Below are 19072 nucleotides of genomic sequence, written 5' to 3'. Positions count from 1 at the left end.
CCACAGCAAGGGGTTAGTCTATAATGTGATTACAGTAGGCATTGGGCTTTCAGTGGGAGTTCTCCTATGAAGCCCTGATGCTGACCCATATGACCAGCATGGGTCCAAATTTCTCTGTCTACAGTACCTGCTTCTGAGTTATTCCCTGCTTTTGTGCAGGGGGTTATAACAAATTTTAAAACACTGGTTTAACCTTTCATGTATTTTAGGATCTTGACAGTGCTATAACAGGGAGACAGAGTTTGGAGAAGGAGATCAGAAACCTCCAAGATAAACTGACTGCTAACCAGAAAGCCTTAGATGCCTCAAAGTGGGAATTGCACAATCTGAAGAAATCTTCTAATGAGCTGAATGGAATCTTGAAGAGCAGCAGAGAAGAGGCCAGGACTGCTCAGAGCTCTTTAATGTCTTTCAAAGAGCAAATTGCTACCTTACTCAGTAGTGGATCTGCAACAGTTAAACCTTCAGAGAAGTCCATTTTGGAGAGGATCCAAGAAATAAATTGCAAAGAGGAGAGCAAAGAAATAGTAAGTTAGCAACTGCTGGACTCATCCAACATGTGTATTTATTCTGTTTGGATCCTATTTTATTTTATTAATCTGTTCAAATGTTGGTTCCTTCAGTGCAGGTTTTTGAAATACAGAAATCTTTAATTTTTGCTGTTCGTTGATTTGAGATAACAGGTGAAAAACATCTATGTTTTATTAGGTAGAAAGGGGTCAGAAATGAAATGAGATGAATAATAGATACTGCTAACAAGAAGAGACACAATAGTGACTTCAAGAACCGACTTGTTTCTCAAATTGGACATAATTGATGAGTTGCCCCAGGCATCTCCTTTCCCTTCAATCCTTAAAACCTGCACCTAAAAAGAAAAAAGTACTTTTACACTTATAATTAAACATTGTTGAAACCATAGCTGTTAACCATACAGGAGAAAGGCAAAAAGAAGGCAGGTGGGTATTCTAATGCTTTGGCTCTAGGCATTTGGGCTTGTAGTCTTTGCAAAGATGCGTTTGTGTATACAGGTAGAGAACATACAGCTCACGAGGAAGGCAGGACAAAATGCAGTCTGACCAATGTCAGAATTCTGACACTGCACTACACTTTCTCAAATGGGTATATATTAATTTTGTCAGGAAACCCTATTATACAATTAAAAGTCACTCACTAAATCAAAAGTTGTTTTCACTGAGTAACCGAAAAACAATTTCTGTCTCCTTAACAGATTTTAAGATTCTAGCATCTCCTACTGATGTGATAGTTTTTTATGTTAGCAAATGTTTTTGTTTTCTGTCCAAGAGTGGAAATAACTCTTGAAAATATCCCTGTGCAATTTGATATTTTATTAAAGAATGCAGACCAGCTCCCCTATACCTTAGTTTAAGAGTCAGTATGCCACATTTCAATGAAAGCAAGCTTTGTGAAATTTCTTGATGTTTGAAAGAGATCCACTGAAGTAGAAGTGTGGCAGGAACTTTTTAATACGGAAGCTCTTTACATAGGGTTTTGCTATATGTCAGGGACTGTTGTTTACATAAGCAAAATGCTGTCAAATTTAAATCTAATAAGAATTTTATGTGCATTTGTGTTTGTACTGTTTGGTGTTTTGGCATATAGTACACTCTGTTAAGATGTTAAAGACTGCTGAGGAGTGCTGAGAAGGGGAAATTTAAGTAGCAATTGACTAAAAAGGTTTTGCTTCTGGAAACACTTTCAGGTGACCTGCTGCTTTTGTAAGATTCAGTTGCAGCTAAGTCTGTTTGCATACCACATTGAGCAGCTGTTAGTCTTTTTATGGATATACTGCAGTACATGCATACTGTGTGGTACTTAGTTCAGTTCTTATTGTTCCTGATTTTGTTCCTTAATATTAGCTTTATATTCCGGGTTGCCCATCCTGCAGACTGGTAGTATTGGGAGGATTTAAACTTGGTCTTTATTTTGTTGCAGTTATGGACTTTCTCAGCTGCTTGAGAACATGTCTGGTTCTCCAAGTAATAGCATTGATTTAGAAAGTTGTATTCTGTGAGAGAGCTACTGTAAAACATACCCTGATCAATGGATCCTTTTCTAAACAGCTGTGATTATTCTTATTTTAGAGGTAAAGAAACTGGTGTTCAGAAAACCAGGTATTCCTCCATAGCCATATTAAAATTCATTTATTTGCTATAACCTGCTTCCCCTTCCACTGAAAGACCTGTTAAGTTTTGCAATGGAAAATAATAGGTTTTTTTGGGTGTGAGTGTATGTGTCTGAGGATGAAGATAGACTTAGTTTTCAGTATAGTGCTATCAAAATTAAATATATGTGCTAAAAGAATGTCTTTATTACTAAGATGGCAATTATCAACTACAATCTGCTGCTGCTTAAATCTGTGCTTTGGAACAAAGATGCTGGTCTAACAGTTGCCACCCTTTGTTGATTTATTTTTATATAATAGAGGAGCTATGTCAGGTATTTCTAGCATAGCATTCTGCCTCTGCTAGCAAATACAGCAATTGCCTGCTATGCTTCTAGCAATGCTAACCCAAAATACTAATTCTTCCTTAAAAAAAACCAATAAAAAATCGTATCTCAGTTTCCTGAATGATAAATGTTAGCTTTAAACTTAATATTGTTTGATGATTTTGTTCATTGAAGCTGAATGGTGAAACTTTGTTGATCACTGAATTTGCTAAGTATGTTAAGTGATGAAGCTTTAATCTTTTACTGCTCTCTCCCATTTGGAAAAATATTTGCATGGCTCCAAAGGGAATTTTGTTACTAAAGCAGTGTTAGCATCTATTCTCATAAGAGTTTCTGTATTAAGATTAGGGGCTTTGAAATATCTAAACTAAAATGCTGGTATTACACATCTGTGAATCTGTTTCTAGTAGAGCATAGACTTTGTCATCAAAAAGCTGTTTTACATTGACCTAATTTCCCTTCTGCTAATCAGAACTAAAAAAACACAAACCTACATCAACATTTTCTAAGGTACTATTTGTAAGGAATATACATGCTAGTATATATTTGTAAATCAGATTCCTATTGCATCTCTGGGTTCCCCCCCCCCCCCCGGATTTGGTTGCAACATCAGTGTTAGGATATGTATGGTTTACTATCAGTCAGTCTAGAAAAAGATCGTCTTCAGATAGGATTTCTTTCTTAGATAGACATTTCAGAAAACTGAGCAACCTTAAGTAAAAGACATACACAAGTGAGTCGAAAAACGTCTTGGCAGGGTTAATTAGCCTGTAGTATTGCTGGTGCCCAAGCCAGCTTGTTTCAAAACAGTCCCTTTGTGGTTGAAATCCAGCATCAACACCAGGACAGCTAGGGTTATGAATCCAGCAGCTGTCTGCCTTAGGTCTTTTCCTTCCCTGAGTAAAGATTGTATGGTTTCTGTCAGCACATTCTGCACACAGCTTGCCTTTGCAATCTAGATCTGTGGGATCTGGAAAAGACAATGCAAGAGTATGGGAGAAAGAGAATCCTCTCCGAGTGTTTTGATGTATTCTCTAAACAGGTTTTGGTTTATAATTTTTAAATCATCATTTCATCTCCTCTGGGAATTTTGTGCAGAGGACCGTATACTAGATGAACTGACAAAATGCTCATCTTTACATCCAGGCCTGGGCAGATATGTCTGGTTCACCTCTGCACATGCACCTGTCAGAATGAGCTGTGAAAAATTAATATTTCAAATCTGAAATGCTCTTGAAGATTATGTCTGCTAATAATAATGATTTTGGTATCTGAAGGGCATTTGAGTTAGTTGTAGTCTGTACACTAGCCCTTAGCGTGAATATTAAAAGAATAAATCACATATACTCTGACAATATCCAGTGATAGGTATTCTACTTCAGGGTTGAGTAAATGCTTTGAATCAGTGTCCTAATGGTCTTTTCAGCAGTTATTGTAAGACGTGTATCATTGGAATATGTTTGGACAGCTCTTGGGTACGTTGGTCATTTATCATTTGAAACATACTGGAGGGATTCACAGGCACCTGGAGTCCAAGGCAAGCAAATGTTCTCAGTTCATACACAGCATGGTCCTGGTTATGACAGTCAGGTTCAGGTCCTTTCTGTCTGAGAAGTTTTGTTGCAGATCTGTGGCAGCAACTAAAATTCATATGGCTTAAAGTGTTTCTCTTAACTACCTGCAGCTGATTGTATATTGCCTTAATTTTATCAGGTTTTGCCATTGCATATCGATATACAGACTCTAAATGCAAAATCGACTAGGCTATACTACTAAAAGCTTATTATGAGAAAAAGGTCAGCAAGATTTTAGAGAGGGTTATTTAGTTGCAGCAGGGTAGTGTTGAAGGGAGGACCTGCCTCTGGAAAGGAGCATTTGCAGCTTCTTATAATACAAGAAATAAAAGGTGTTAGTTCATCTGCTAGCCATATTAAAACAAAAAGCAGGCAGTGTTTGTTTGCAGGCTGGCTGATCAAACTGCACAAGTCATAGGCACAGAATATCGTGGGGGTGAGTACTGCAAGACCGAAAATGCAGCCTTTGCAAGTCTTTGAGTACAGGTATGGATGGGTAATAACGGTGCAACTTTGTTTTAGGAAATCCATAAGCTGTTGATTGTCCCTTAGCCAAGGATCAAGGATATTCCAGGATGCTCTGGAAGATAAACTGACAGTCTGGTGGTTTTGTGGTCTCACCTCCTGTGGTAGGATGCCTCACGTTCTCATGCTTATGGATCTTTAAGCCTGTCAAAGACCCATGCGGCTGGGCTGTTCCCAGAGCTGCTTTGCAGCCTGGTAAAAGGGCCTCTGGGTTCCCTGGCAGCAGCACAAGACTTGTGGGTTACTGAAGGTTTTTTATGTCTTTTTTTTTTTTCTCCCCTGCTGAGAGATGTATGATGCAGAAAAACATAAAATATGTGTGTTCTTGCAACATTGTTATTGTTCAGTGTTTCTACCACTGTGTGAGCAGCAGTAATCTCTCAGTGGTTTCTTAGGCGGGCTGGGTGCAAACTATTGTTTATATTTAATTGCAGTCTAAGTGGGAAACGTTTTTTTGCCATTAAAATTAATGGCAGTTTTGTATGCTTGCTGTTTATTTTATTAACAGGAGGCAAACAGATGTGTAAAATGAAGAGCCTACATGGAGATGAGTGTTTGAACACTGAGTTACAAATGCAACATAATTAATTGCATAACCAAAAAATTATGTGACAGTAAGAAAAGGAGAAAGGGGAAAGAAGGAAGGAAGCAAGCAACTTTTTGATATAATTGTCTTTCAGTATTTGCCACTAATCATATGCTTTCAAGCATTTAATTTAGAAATAGTTTACGATTTAAAAACCACGGCATTATGTGTAGGTGTTGCAAAGTTAACAGTGTAGAGCTAGAAGTGTTTTCAGACACTAGCTGTGAATCTAGTTTTGTGTTGTGGGATTTTATCCTTTAGCCTTGGGCTCTGGCTAGATTACAGAAATGAATATTAATGTGGTTTTTTTTTCTGGCAAAACCTTTCAGTTAAGCATCCTTTAACAGTTAATGACTCCTCTGAGACTTAGTTGTCCACATCTACAGCCTACCTACATACTGCATATATTTTCTAAACCACTTAACTGTTTTTTCCACTCAGCTCCTAGATAGACTAGTGATTGTATTGGCTTATTTTGAAGAGTGTTAGTTGACTGCCAGGTGTGTCTGTTTTGCTAGCATCTCTGGAAAGTTTGTGTATAAATTAGCTTGTATTATCTTTTTATGGGTATTAGACCCTTTTAGTCAGTTGGCTCATCTTAAATATGTTTTTTGAGGTTCACTTTTGGGTGTCTCACATGTTATCACTTCTGCCATTTTATCCTTGCTGTTACAGCAGATTTAAAAGCTTGCATTTTAAATGCTTGTATTTTAAAGACAGGTATTTTACCCTCTTTTTAATAATTTAAAGATGCATCTTTCATATCTTTCTAATCTTTCCATACTCACCTAGCTGCATATATTTTGTTGGTTTGCTTACTCCCTAGGTGGTGTCTCAGCTTGAAACCCAAATAGCTAAATTGACTGAAGCTCTGGAAAATCAGACCAGATTGTACCAAGAAGCTACGGAGCGGAGCCGGAAAGCTGAAAAACGTTCTGAGACTTTCCAGGATCAACTGAAACACTTGGAAGAGGAATTACTCTCTGTAGATCTGATGCAGGATGGCTTGAAGCTTGAGAAACAAAAAGTAGTTGCATGCATTATTTTCTTTGGCACAGAAGTCACTAAAGACAGAGACACAGCTAATTGCATTACATTGATCTGCAGGAATATTACTCGAAGTACTGCAAGTAATATGAATTAGCAAAGTCAGGCATCATGTAGTGTGTATAATATCTGTTTTTTAACCAACAGTTTTAGTTAGAAAAGTAGCTAAGCTTCTGAGTTCAAAGTTCACTTAATGTGAAAAAAATCCCAACTGGATTAAAAGAAGTTTCTGTAAAGATATCAGAGGTCCTGCAAAGTTCCTCTGATCTCAAAGCTTTTTCTGACGTCTCAGTTTCGTCTAATATATCATCTGGCCTGCAGTCTTTCAAAGTATTTCAATCCTTGATTCTTTTATATCCTTAGACTGTTAAGACTACCAGGACTTTTTTTGCTAACTGTAAGAATGAACACACTGTTAGCCTGTAACATATCCACATACCAAGTGGTGTGAAATGACTGTGAAAATGACATAGTACCTGGAAAGCTAAACCAGCAATCCTATATAGCGAAGAAAGACAAAGTTGTAGCATGTTACCAGGCCAAGATCAATGTTTAGAAAGTTGAATTTGCAAAGAACCAATAATTTGGTGCTGCCTGTTTTGCATTTGTCTATAATACAATTAATTTTATGAATGAAGCATCGGAAGCAAAACAGAAAATGGAGCAGTTCCTTCCCCTCTGCTTCCTCTGTACAGAAAGTGTGGTCCTGGCTTCCTAATTTCTCACTAGATTTTGCTGCAATAGAGAATTTTTTGTTGTGATTTTTTTTTTTTTTCTGTTAATGAACAACCTCAGTGCTTTCTTATTCTGATGCTGTTTTTAACTTTTTGAACCAGAAGCATAATGAAACAGAAAGAGGTTCTTGCTATGTTTTTTTTTGTCTTGGGCTCTAGCAACAATTATGGAAATGGTTTGTAGTGTTGTTTTTTTTTGATTATGGGCTGTAACAGAAGTAGGAGAAAACAAAGGCAAATGTAATTCTTAGTGAGAAAAACAGCTTTGGGTTTTGCAAAAGAGGCTAATTGAGACCAGGGAACTAATATAATTTTTAAAGAGCTAATAGAGCAGGACAAAATAAGGAAAAAAACAGATTAAATAGTATTTTATATCTGTATGTGTTCACATCAGTAAACCAAATGGAGATGCAATTAAAATAATCTCTAAAGCAATTTGTAAACCATTAACTGTTACCTTTAAAACTTGATGTTCCAAAGAAGGGCAAAAGACTGACCATGTTGACATTCCTGTGTCTCCTCAGACTCCACTGTATCTCACCCATGGCATCCCTGGTGCCAGTTTTATCTGTTTTAATGCTCACAGCAGTGAGCAGTCAACACTTGCAACTGGTTAGGTTGTACCTGTCCTTAAAAACTTCTCCCTGCCAATAGCCATGTACAGCAGCAGAGCCACAGACAGGAAGTGGAACCAAAAGCAGACACACATACCTAGTGCTCTTACTGCAGAGGAGGAAAAAAAAAGAATCTGGTCCTGTTAACAAGATAAATACAGTAGGTCCAGGGATTTATGAACAAAATAATTGTTGACTAAAAAAGGAAAAATGGAGAATTTGCAGTTGTGTCAGGGGTGTGTACTATAAACATACCATTTCAGCATCCTATTTCTTGTGGATAGTAGACTTAGCTATAGTTGGTTGCTGGTGTAAGGGGAATTGCTTTTAAACTGTACTTCAGGACTTTTAATGAAGTTATTCTTTTACCCGCTTTTCCACATCTTATCTTAGTACCTGAAATTTCTGGAACAACTTAATGAGAAGATGAAGCTGGATAGCCTAGCAGCAGAAGTTGGATTTGATATGAATGTGGATGCAATTCTAGCCCGGGTAGAACAGTTAGTGAAACTGGAAGGTGATGCAGTGATTGAAAACAAGACTATGGCATATAGCCTAAGAAGGAAGGTAAGCAAAAAAGGCATGTTATTACTGTTTGTTTCAAAGATAAGCATTGTTACGGTTATTTTTTTATGGTGGCTTGCTAGAGGAAGCAGATTGGAGCTTCATGTATGTACAAGGAATTTCACAGATGTCCATTACATTAAAAAAAACCAAAACATTTGCAAAATGTGCAGAGAGGATATTAAACCAACTAAAACCACAAGTCAGTTAAATACATAATACTCTTTTTCACAACTTATATAAATGTATGAATTTACTCATGTTCACATGTATATATATGTCTACTTTTTAATACAGATAATATATTTCTTTAAACAACTACCACTGACATTGAAATCTAAAAGGATTATCTGGGAAGGGGGGCATCTTACACAAACTTCTCTAAAAACTGGTAGGTTGTACTTCACCAGGAATGTCAACATTTTCAACAAGACTGTGCCCCTTTAGGGTCACAGATACCCCTCTGTCATGAAAAAGTGAAATCTTCAGGTTTTAGGCTTATCAGATTGTTTTAGAGCTTAGAATTAGGTCTGTTTAAGGTTTAAAACAACACTGTGTTTTCTCTGGATGCAACTGCCTCTTTAGAAGGGAGTATAGTATGTATGTTAATACTCCTCAGAAGTTCTAGGGTAAGCCCAACAGCTCAGCTCAGGCTTTTTTGAAAATGGGTAGCTCCCTGAGCACTGTAATTACAAAATTAAGCTGCTGGACCTTGTGTAGTATCCAGCAGTGGATGACAGCAATAGATTAGAGATTTTCTATTTCTGTATGTTGATTCTCCTTCTTGCACACTAGCATTAATTAAGTGATTAAAGATGGAAATATCTTAAACTGGCACCACTGAAACCACTATTTCCTTAATCAGTCTCTCTTACAGCATCCTATACTTCAGGCCATCTCAGATGTTATAAATGATGTACAATGTTCGAATAGGATGCAGTTCCTAAATTCATTCTAAAGGGTAGTGCACAAACTGAGGGATGGAGATGCATAATGAATTGGTAGTATAAAAGCTATCAAGTTTTGTATATGTGTTTATACTGCTTTACAGAGTTTTCAAGAGAGGAATAGGAGTTCAAGTTAAATGTACAAGAAAGGGATTAAATTTACAAAGTGATCTGTGTAGTACCATTGTCTTTCACATCTATCTTTTCAAATATCCTTGCGTTTGGAAAATTAGTTGAAGACTCAGAAAGAAAAACTTGAAAGCAAAGAGCTGCACATGAACCTTCTGCGGCAGAAAATAACCCAGTTGGAAGAGGAGAAGCAAGTAAGGACAGCCTTAGCTGTAGAGAGGGATGAGGCCAATATCACTGTCAGAAAGTTACATAAGATGATAGAGAAGTTACAGAAGCAGCTTGATCTGGCAAGGGAAGCAAACACTGATCTCAAAGCCAAGCTCTCTGAAACCAATGAACTTAAGGTGAGTTAAAAGATTACTTTTGTGCTTCAATTCATTTTTCTATTCCAGTTGGATACAGCTGGAACTCATTTAAAGTAAATTTGTTCATGGAACACTGCTCAAATCCATGTAGGTGGAGAAAGCAAATACAATATTAAATATTAATATTTTTAATATTTTTTGTTATTTCGCAATTTGTCTTGTTATACTAAGTAGAATCTATAAAGCACAATGTCAATTTTTGGGCTTGCATAAGAAAAATACATTACATTCATCCCTTTCTTCCCTGTTGATATGACTATAATCCCACATTTTCCCATACATTGCTCACAGAAGATCTACTCTGATAGGTATGGAGGGAAGGGGGAAGAGGTTTTCCTGCACAAAACAAGGTACTAAATTTTCATTGTTCCTGTGTTCAGGTGAGTACAAATAATTTGCCATCATTGGTAGCTTGCCACTGCTGGAAGAAAGGAATATTGATTTTGTGTGAGTTTGTGTATTGTGGCTGATGGAATGAAATGGATAATTAGGTGCACGTTCCAACAATTTTTACCAGCAAAACATTTGGCAGCTCTTTTTCATACTAGCAGAGTGTGAACTCACACTGTGGGTTGTTGTCTGTCTAGTTACCCCTTTTCACAAAACCTTCAGAGAACTAACTGTCTTTGAATTGAAAATCTGTTGAGTTAAAATTGACCGGTCTCCTTTAACAGCTTTTCAGTACACACATACATGTGATTTCAACAAGAACCCATAAGAAACTACATTAAAAGGCTTATTCATAACTACTCCTGAAGTTTTTATTATATGCTTGTGTTAGGTGGAAAAGTTTGACAAATTTGACAGTACTTTATGTTACTGCAGATTAAAACTCTGGAGCAGAACAGAACAATAGAAGAACTCAATAAATCTCAAGGCAAATTGGAAAGAATGAAAGAAAAGGCTGAGAAACAACTCACCTCTGTCAAATCAGAACTTCTTTTAAAGGAGCGTAAAGCCACTGAAGATAAAGAAAAAAACAAAAAGATTTTAGAAGCGGTTACCAGTGAGACAAAGGTGCTTAAAACAGCCCTTGCAGAACTAGCAAAAAGGGAGAGACAGGTAGGTGTGTAAGTATTTGACAAGTGCTAGCTGTCATAGAATATAAGAATGTGGTGGTATAGGTGGAGCAGCTATCCAGCTGTGCTGAAAACTTTTGTTAAGGAATTTTTAGCTCATACTTATGAGCCAGAATGACAGCCTGCTTTAGGACTAATGGTTAGCTCTGGTGGCTGTAGTGAATAGCAGCCAAGTGTGAATATTCTTGAGCAGACATATAAAATCAATAAAACCCCTGTGTTCAAAGCATTATTAAATCATACTACAGAGTAAAAAACAGAAAAGTGAAGCTATACATGAAGAGTCAAAAAAGTAGAGATAGCTAGAAGGGATATATGGCGGGGAAATAGTTGGATATATCGAAATTTTACAAGAGTAACTGTAAGTTTACAGATATTCATACTGGATTTCCTCTGTCTGTGGGGTGAACAGAAAACTTTCCTGATTTCATATATCCTTGTTGCATATTTCTGGATATAAATAATTATCAGCATAACCTGCATTCATTTTAATAGACCTAGATAAAGAGCATATATAATGACTTATGACAAAAGGATGTTCACAGAGATTGGCAACATCAGTATATGACCACCACAGTCAACTACAGATTAAAATCTGAATATATTTTGTTTATATGAAATTAACTCAAGTCCTTATTTTCAGTAGCACTTGGAATATCAATGTTAATGTTTTGGTTGAGTTTTAATGGTTTTGTTATAAAGACTTCTTCCATTCCTAGTCCCACCCTCCCTTATTTTTTATTTCTTTCTAGTGGAATGAGACCCTTTCTGTTTTCCTGTAGGTGCAGCATGAAAACAAAATGTAGTGTGTGGTTTTGGCTTCTGCTCCACCTCCTAATGTATTGGGTTAATGCTTTAAATTGCATTAATTTCCAATTTTACTTCATATAGTTTTGCTCACTGGATGGAAGGTGCAAAGAAAATGGAGTGCTTACTGCCACAGCAAACCTCTGTTTTTGAATCTTTACTGATGTTTATCTTTTATTACTTTTCTCGTTTGCTTCGAGTTGTGCCTATCTTGGGAAGTATTAACTTTTATTGAAGAAAGTCTTATATAGAGAGTTAGATGGTATTTGTATTAGCTTCTAGTATTTCAACAGAACTGTTGTGTTCTTAATACCTATGCTGCATTGTTTTTAAAGCTGAAATACATTTTTCATCTATTTTTTTCTTACATATTATATGTTTTAGTGCAAGATTTTAAAAAGTTGTTGTGGTGAGGCACTGGCATTGGTTGCCCAAGGAAGTTGTGAATGCTCCATCTCTGTCAGTGTTCTAGGTCAGGTCAGACAGAGCCTTGGGTGACACGGTTTAGTGTGACGTGTCCCTGCCCATGGCAGGCAGGTTGGAACTAGATGATCTTAAGGTCCTTTCCAACCCTAATTATTCCGTGATTCTATGACTCTATGTGCTTGCAGTACTATATCCACACTTAGGAGTCTAATCATGCATGGAGCATTTTGCTCCATGTGAGACATGCAAAGGCATCTTGCAGTGTGTATTGTCTGTTGCTTTTGTTTGGAGTTTTAAAATTCATCTTGATGTCTGCTAGTGGGGCATTTTTTGCATCCAGGAGTGATGGCTGTCTTTGTCAGGTTATGGGGAAGAATTTATCTTTGTTGTGAATTCTTTATCTGCATTTTCACTGAAACACAGCGTTGCCTGTACTGGACTTTATATACTACAATATAACAGTTAGAAAAGATTTTTGTCTGTTATTCCATTAAAATGCGAAAAAATAATCCAGAATTTAAAATTGAAATAAATGAGCAATTTTAAGGATTTCTTTAAGGGCTCTTTGTGTTTTCCAGTTTAGGTTATTTGCTGATGAAAGTGATTGAATTCTTAACATGTATATTGTTTATTCAGCATAGCTATGACCTGCTTTTCCCATCAAAAATAAAGTGTGAGATGATTGTGTGTAGGCTTAATTTGTATCTATTCCCTCTGGCAAAATCCTTTCAGATCAATGAACTGTGTCAGTGCACCAAGTTTAATTTGACTGCATTTGATGATACATGGTTGTAGTGCAGTTGGGTTTGCTCACAGTTGCTAATTAAGTTGAACAGATACTAGAGCAAGAAATTTGGTGCAAAGCACAGGCCCTAATGTGCTCCCATGGGATCAGTTAGATTTGCTGTATAAAGGTCTTGTGGGCTTCTAATTCATCCAAAGACTGGTTCTTTGCAGAGGGCTGCCTTGATCTTTTAACAATAAGTCTCTATGGAAAAAAAATCCAGCTTTGCTGCCTGCTCATTCTGCCTGTGATCCAGATGTTTAAAAAAATCTTTAGCTTCTGCCAAATTGTACTTACCTTATCAGTGATCTCCTGACTGCGTTTTGAAGAGAATATATGGGAGCTTGGGGGTTTCTGATGTTACATTGTTCCAACAGTTCATCCAAGACATCGCACTGCTTTGGTAAGCCAGATAGCTGGGCCTGAATTCTCAAATCCTTCTGTCCTGTCTGGGTTTCAGTATGTTTTTCTGAACTGATGATAGCTACTCAGGGTTTGTACTGTGATTGAAAAAGTCTTTGTCAATATCTTGAAACTGAGACCTTGTTTTCAGGGGATTGCCTCACAGATGTTGCAACTGCCTTAGAGTTCTGCATGGTATTCTTGAGGTTGAGCATATATTTTAGGAGTACTTTTATCTCCCTTTCAGGAGTGTATGTATCTCCTCCTTGCCATTAACTGTCAGCATGATTGGTGGAGTGAGGGTGCTGCCATACCAGAGCTCTAGCCTGGCTTCTTGGTGGTTTTGATGCTTCTGTGACATTTTGAGCCTCTCTTGTTGTTGGGGAATGGGGAACTTGACACTCAAATAGACAGCAAGACAAGCATATTTCCTCAAATAGGAACATTTTCCTCTTCCAATTGTGTATTGATGATATGAGGTATTAAGTCATTGTCCATTGAAGAGGCATTGAAGTTTGATTTATTATGATCCATATTGTGAATTGAAAAGAATAAATCAGCATTCATGTTCATCTGACCTTAAGCTTTTAATTTAGTTGCTGAATGAGTCCGATGACTATTACTTGTGGGTATCTGTCCGTTTGGAACTGGAGAAAAAGCTGGTTTCTTGAATTACTTTGCCAAATACCCTTCATATGACATGTTTTCAGCAGCAGAAAAATGAACATTTCCCAGGCTGCATCTTGAATTTGGCTGCATCCTTATTCCAAGTCAGAGTCAGACCAAAGGATGTGCCAAACCTCCACCTTTCTTCTAACTTCCTCCTTTCTGTTGTGGTTTTCACAAAAAAGTGCAGAGTGGAGGAGAATGGTGAGGGGCTGTGGTCAGGAGCCTGAGGTCAGAAGCAGCACTTCAGCCTGTGCTGTGGGATGTGCCCACTGGAGTTTCCAGTTGTCTGTTAGCACCTCAGTTGTTTACGTGTTTTGTTACTTGATATACGTCCCAAAAGACTGTTTCCACCCTCTTCAGCTCTCTGTATTGAGCAACAGCAGAAATTCCTGTAATTCCTGATAATTCCTGCTGTTCCTGCTAATACAAATGCTTGTGTTTGTATTTATGCATATATGTATATGTTCTTCTAGGCATCCCCTTTGCTTGGTATTTAATGTTTTAGTAATTCCTTTCTGTTTGATCTTGCAGCTGACAGATTTTCGAGAGGTGGTCTCGCGGATGCTGGGCCTCAACATTGCCAGCCTGGCTCTTCCTGACTATGAAATCATTACACGTCTCGAAGGGTTGATTCACTCTCATCAGCACCACTACTTCCCCTGTGTCTGCCTCAAAGAAATGGCAAGGGCACCAGAGGAACACTCCCAAAGAAACATACAGCTTCTTCACTGACACACACATTTTGTAAGGAGACAGAACAAAGTAAACTTTTCTTCTGTGCCTCCCTACCTGCTAGATATTTGTAGAAAGCAGATATTTACTTCTGTTCCCTATGCTACAGACGCTAATTTGGGCTGATTTTTAGTGTTTCAATAGGGAGACTTAGTTGAATGGATCAAGTAAACCCAGCAGCCTAGAGACAGCAAACAGAAAATCCCTGGGCAGCATAATACTGAAGTTATAAAAATGATAGGTAGTACGTGAACAAGTATAGCCCTGCAGTTTCATTGTAGGTATTGAAGGCATGGGACACTTGAGGTTAGTTTTGGGAAGTGCTTGCTAATAAATGGCAGCTTCAGTGACATTCCTTGTGCTTTATCTTTGAGTCACAGGAATGAAATGAAGTGGGGGTTGTCCTGCTGCTTTTCCTTTTGCAAACTGGGATGTCTCTGCATTTTTACTCATAAGGGACTTCAGCTTCAAGACAGTTAGCTGGAAGCTAGACAGGGGACTATCACCATTTTGGAGCAAGAGTATTTTGTTTTTAACTTTTTATTCTGTTGTTTCCTTAGTCTGCTCTCATGCCAAAACAAAAAACTGTGTTTTCAGCAAAGGGTCTTTCACAGAGCCCAGTCATGCACCTGGTGTAGATACATTTGGTAAAATAGCATGTTGTCCCTGCCCATGATGCCTTGAAAAGTTTTTTTCTGGCTGCTGTGTTCCTTGGGCATTAATCCATACTCCAAATGAGTGGCAGTTCTTCTGAGCTAATGAAAAGTTATTTTAGAATGCTTACCTGCTACAGAAAATAGCAGAATTACTAAAGTCTTTATTTTCAGAAAAGCAATGATGAGGTGTCCAGAACTAATCTTAATCATAAAAGCTTCTTGTCTATCACCCTTTCTGAGTGTTGTTAAAATAAATGATTTTTTTAAAAAGAAACTTGAACAATAAATCTGTTTTAACAGCACACACAAACATGGCTCTGTGGTTTTAGTTGTCTCTTCCAATTATATATTTTGTATGGATGTGTAAAAAAGATGTGCCTATTTATGTCTGACCATTTGTGGACTTTCTACAGTATCTCAGCAAATGATAGCAAGCTCACAAAACCTGAGCACACTATTTTAAGAAAAATGAGACTTTCAAGTAAGTGTGATAACTTTGGTGTTTGGCTAGGGATTCAAAGCATTACAGGTTGCTTTTATTTCACTTACTTCTGAAGAATCATTTCCCAGTGACTTGGTAGTGAAAAATCAAAAAACACCTAAGCTTTTGCAAAATAAGTTATTTGAGGAGATATAGCAAATCGTATATCCTTATGCTCCTGTGGACACTTGGATTAAAACAGATTTCCTTACCTGTTTTATAATGAAATGTTGTTCTTTTGGGATAAAATTTAATAAATGGAATTTAGGGAAAAAGCTAATATTAAATTATATAGACTTAAACTTAGGAAAGAACCATAATTTCAAAGTTAAGATTGAAATGTAAATATTTTTAGGCATGGTATGTTGGTTGGGAATTTAGAGGGTAGAAAAGGATGTAATAATTTTCTAATCCTTTATGAGAGTACAAGTAGTTTCAGTTTGTGTTTTGCTGGCTCTATGGGCACTTTTTTCCTGCTTGAGTTATTACTAAATAAGAAAACCTATTTTGTTGGTCTAAATTAATAAATACTATAAAAAGCATATTTTACCTTATTTTGCAAGTTAAATATCTTGCATTACAAAATTAGGTCCACTAAACCCAGACAGTACATTCATAACTTTAAGAAATAATCTCTGAAGGTGCCAGTCATAAAATAAGTTTGCATATTTGGCTGTATTTTGTGATTGTGAGGTGATTTCTTAATGTCTGTGAGGACAGTTAAAATCTTCTGCGCTCGTCAGTCCGTATCCTGCTGCCCATGACCAGCCATTGCACCAACAGTGAAGTTCCAGTTCCACAGCAGAAGCCACCGGCAAAGCTGTCCAAATTATTTCAGAGGAAGCAGGTTTTCACATGAAGTTGGTAGCTAGCAAAGCTTAATTATTGTTTTGCATGTTAAGCCAACAGAGACAACAGGGAGTAGAATAAGGGGTTTCTAATGATGTTCTTTGAGGAATATGACTTCCTGGCTCACTATTAATGTTCTCTGAATCTGCTTTACTTTTGAAAGAGTACTGATACCTTTGTCCATTTAACCAAAGCAAATAAATAAACAAAAATATAAAGAAGTAATTTGACATGAACAACTCTCAAGTGATTTTTGACCCACTGACTTGCAATCTTTTTTTAAGGTTTGTTTCATGCAGCATTGAACATAGTTTTTTCCTGATGGAAAAAAAACCTCAACCCAAACAAACCCAAAATAGAACATGTTTATGAATGTTTTCAAAGTTTGTTTCAAGTGCTTTCTTCTTTCTTAGACCAAGTTGCATTCAACACAAGACAGATACGATAGAAACCTAAAAGTGTGTACTAAGGCTGTGTTGGCAGACATCCCACCTTCAGCAGTTTGTTTTTACAAGTTTTATTTGTTTTAATAAAAGGTATGGAATGAAGAGGTTGCTATCTGTTCATAATTACTCTTTTACTGTGGTAAAATATTTATATTAAAAAGGTAATATGTGTGAAATCACAGAATGGTACAGATGCAGGGCTAGATTATTCTCCAAATAAAAGCTGAGCCAACTTCAGTGAAGAAAACTTCATCATTTCAGATATTTCATTTATTTCAGTGTTTAAAAAGGCAAAACTCAGCAAATTAAAATGTTGTGATTGTAGATATTGAAATGAATTAGTTTACATGCTTTAAACACTGCAATAATAAAATAACAATACAAACAGAAAAATGAGCATTATACCATTATATTAAAATATATGCAAAATATATTTCTGCCTGTACAATGTATTGTTGATAATACAGTCTGTGAAACACAGTAGAATGATGATTCCTCAAAGAAATTAAGTGCAAAAGCATCTAAATATTTTGCTGAACTAGAATAGGAAGCATAAAGGCAGGTTGCATAGATTATTCTTGATTTTCTGTTGCTCTAGAGTTTATTATTACTGTATTAAGCGGTTTTCTTTCTTTGCCACATGTTCTTTCTGTGGATGGTGTGTGAATCACCCACATTTTCCTAGGACTGTTCAGTTAATGGATTATTTTGTACATTATGATGGTGCAGGGGAGGGAAAATATGGATGACCCAAGTCATAATAGATTTTAGCTTAATTAAGACAAAAAAAAAGCACGTGAGGAATCAGGCACATTTCTAGAGAAAGAGGCTAGACTGGATCATGTATGCTCTCAGACCTTTTCATACGAAATAGGTGTATTTTTTAAAACTACAGGTGCTGACAATTTCTCTTGACCATTAAAGAGAAAAAGGGGGAGGAATGGAATAAAATGAAGTGAATTTCTCTATGAGGTTGGAGAAAATGTATCTTTGATATTAGTGAAGTAGAAAACAAGTGGTTAACTGTATGGAAAATTAGAAAACATATCTGATAGTTTCCCAGAATAGAAATGGGAAAGAATGTTCAAACATGATCCTTTTCAAATGGAAGATTTCAGTTTGGTTTGTTCTTCTGTCAAAACAAGTAAGAACTCTCTATGACAGTGTTTCCTTATTTTCCTGGTAGAAAAAGATTAGTTTATTAGACTGTACTCATAATTAGTCAGGAATAACTGAGTCAGAAATGAAAGAACTATAAAACAACAATTGGCTTGAATGAAATAGATTACTTTTCTGGCAGTTTTAAAGTCAGCTAATGAGCCACAAGCCAAAGAAGAACGCATCTTTTCAGAAGGAAATAAGTAAACCAGTTATGTTTTCTAATTTGTTTGCCCCTGTCATTACTTATACTTCCATTAAGTAGAAGAAACAAGAAAAAGAAGATTGCAGTGTGAGCAAATGTTCATTTCCAGGAGTTCCCAAACAGAGAAACCACCTGTCAAATGGCTTTTGTTAATGCTGGGGATGGGACTGGAGAGCAGGAAATCTAACTAAGTCCAAGGGGAGCTGAATAGGATCAGACCCCTGGGTATGCATGTGTACACAGGTGTTTTTATAAAATGGTGATTTTGACTCCTTTTTTTTTTTTTTTGGAAATGGCATGATAGTGTGTTGGGTGGGGAAGATGTATGCTTAGTTATAAAACAAATATTCAATTTATTGGTAATATTATTTTAAAACAGGCCACTGAATGCAACTTAATCTGAAAAAGAACCTTAATCTACAAAACTCCTACTATCACATTTTAGTAGTGAGAAACACTCTTTGGGGCTCTGATTAAGAGGACTGAATTAATTCCAAAAAGGATAAGCTTAGTTTCCCCTTCCAAAATCAGGACATTGCCTGCTGGGGGCAATCGATCCTGACAGGCAGTACAGCCAACCTCTGCCCATGGCATGAGAGCAGCCCTGCAGGCAGCAGAGCTGAGAACCAAGGGCTGCCTGGCGCTGGATGTCTTTGATCCGCTGCAGGCTGCCTGTCTCCCCATCAGCTGCCACATCCCTTCCTCAGCCATGACCCTGGCTGGTTGGTATGCTGTGCTGGTTGTCAGACTGGGAGCTCGGACTTCAAAAACAAATATGCGGTGGTAGCTGCAGGATGCTGGGAGACCTTCCCCAGTATTGC

The 19072-nt window shown here is 37.1% G+C and overlaps 1 protein-coding gene across 2 annotated transcripts in view; it reads left to right on the top strand.

The window, feature by feature from the left end:
• LOC133225823 (coiled-coil domain-containing protein 170-like) overlaps positions 1–15808 on the top strand; it is a 52871-nt gene extending 37063 nt beyond the window's left edge. For both annotated transcript variants that reach the window (XM_061378671.1, XM_061378672.1), the window contains 6 exons: positions 210–527; positions 5981–6181; positions 7943–8116; positions 9294–9536; positions 10383–10619; positions 14256–15808. In XM_061378671.1, the coding sequence (XP_061234655.1) occupies positions 210–527; positions 5981–6181; positions 7943–8116; positions 9294–9536; positions 10383–10619; positions 14256–14456 (1374 nt within the window). In that variant the 3' untranslated portion in view covers positions 14457–15808. The remainder of the gene's footprint in view (positions 1–209; positions 528–5980; positions 6182–7942; positions 8117–9293; positions 9537–10382; positions 10620–14255) is intronic.
• Positions 15809–19072: the final 3264 nt, after the last annotated feature.

Source organism: Neopsephotus bourkii, unplaced genomic scaffold (assembly GCF_033783945.1).
Source record: "Neopsephotus bourkii isolate Nb327-2 ecotype Australia unplaced genomic scaffold, CSIRO-AGI_Nbou_v1 NB_1767, whole genome shotgun sequence".
In the NCBI taxonomy this organism is placed as follows: domain Eukaryota; kingdom Metazoa; phylum Chordata; class Aves; order Psittaciformes; family Psittacidae; genus Neopsephotus; species Neopsephotus bourkii.
Note: the sequence above shows the minus strand (reverse complement) of the source record. Positions and strands in the feature narration are given on the sequence as shown.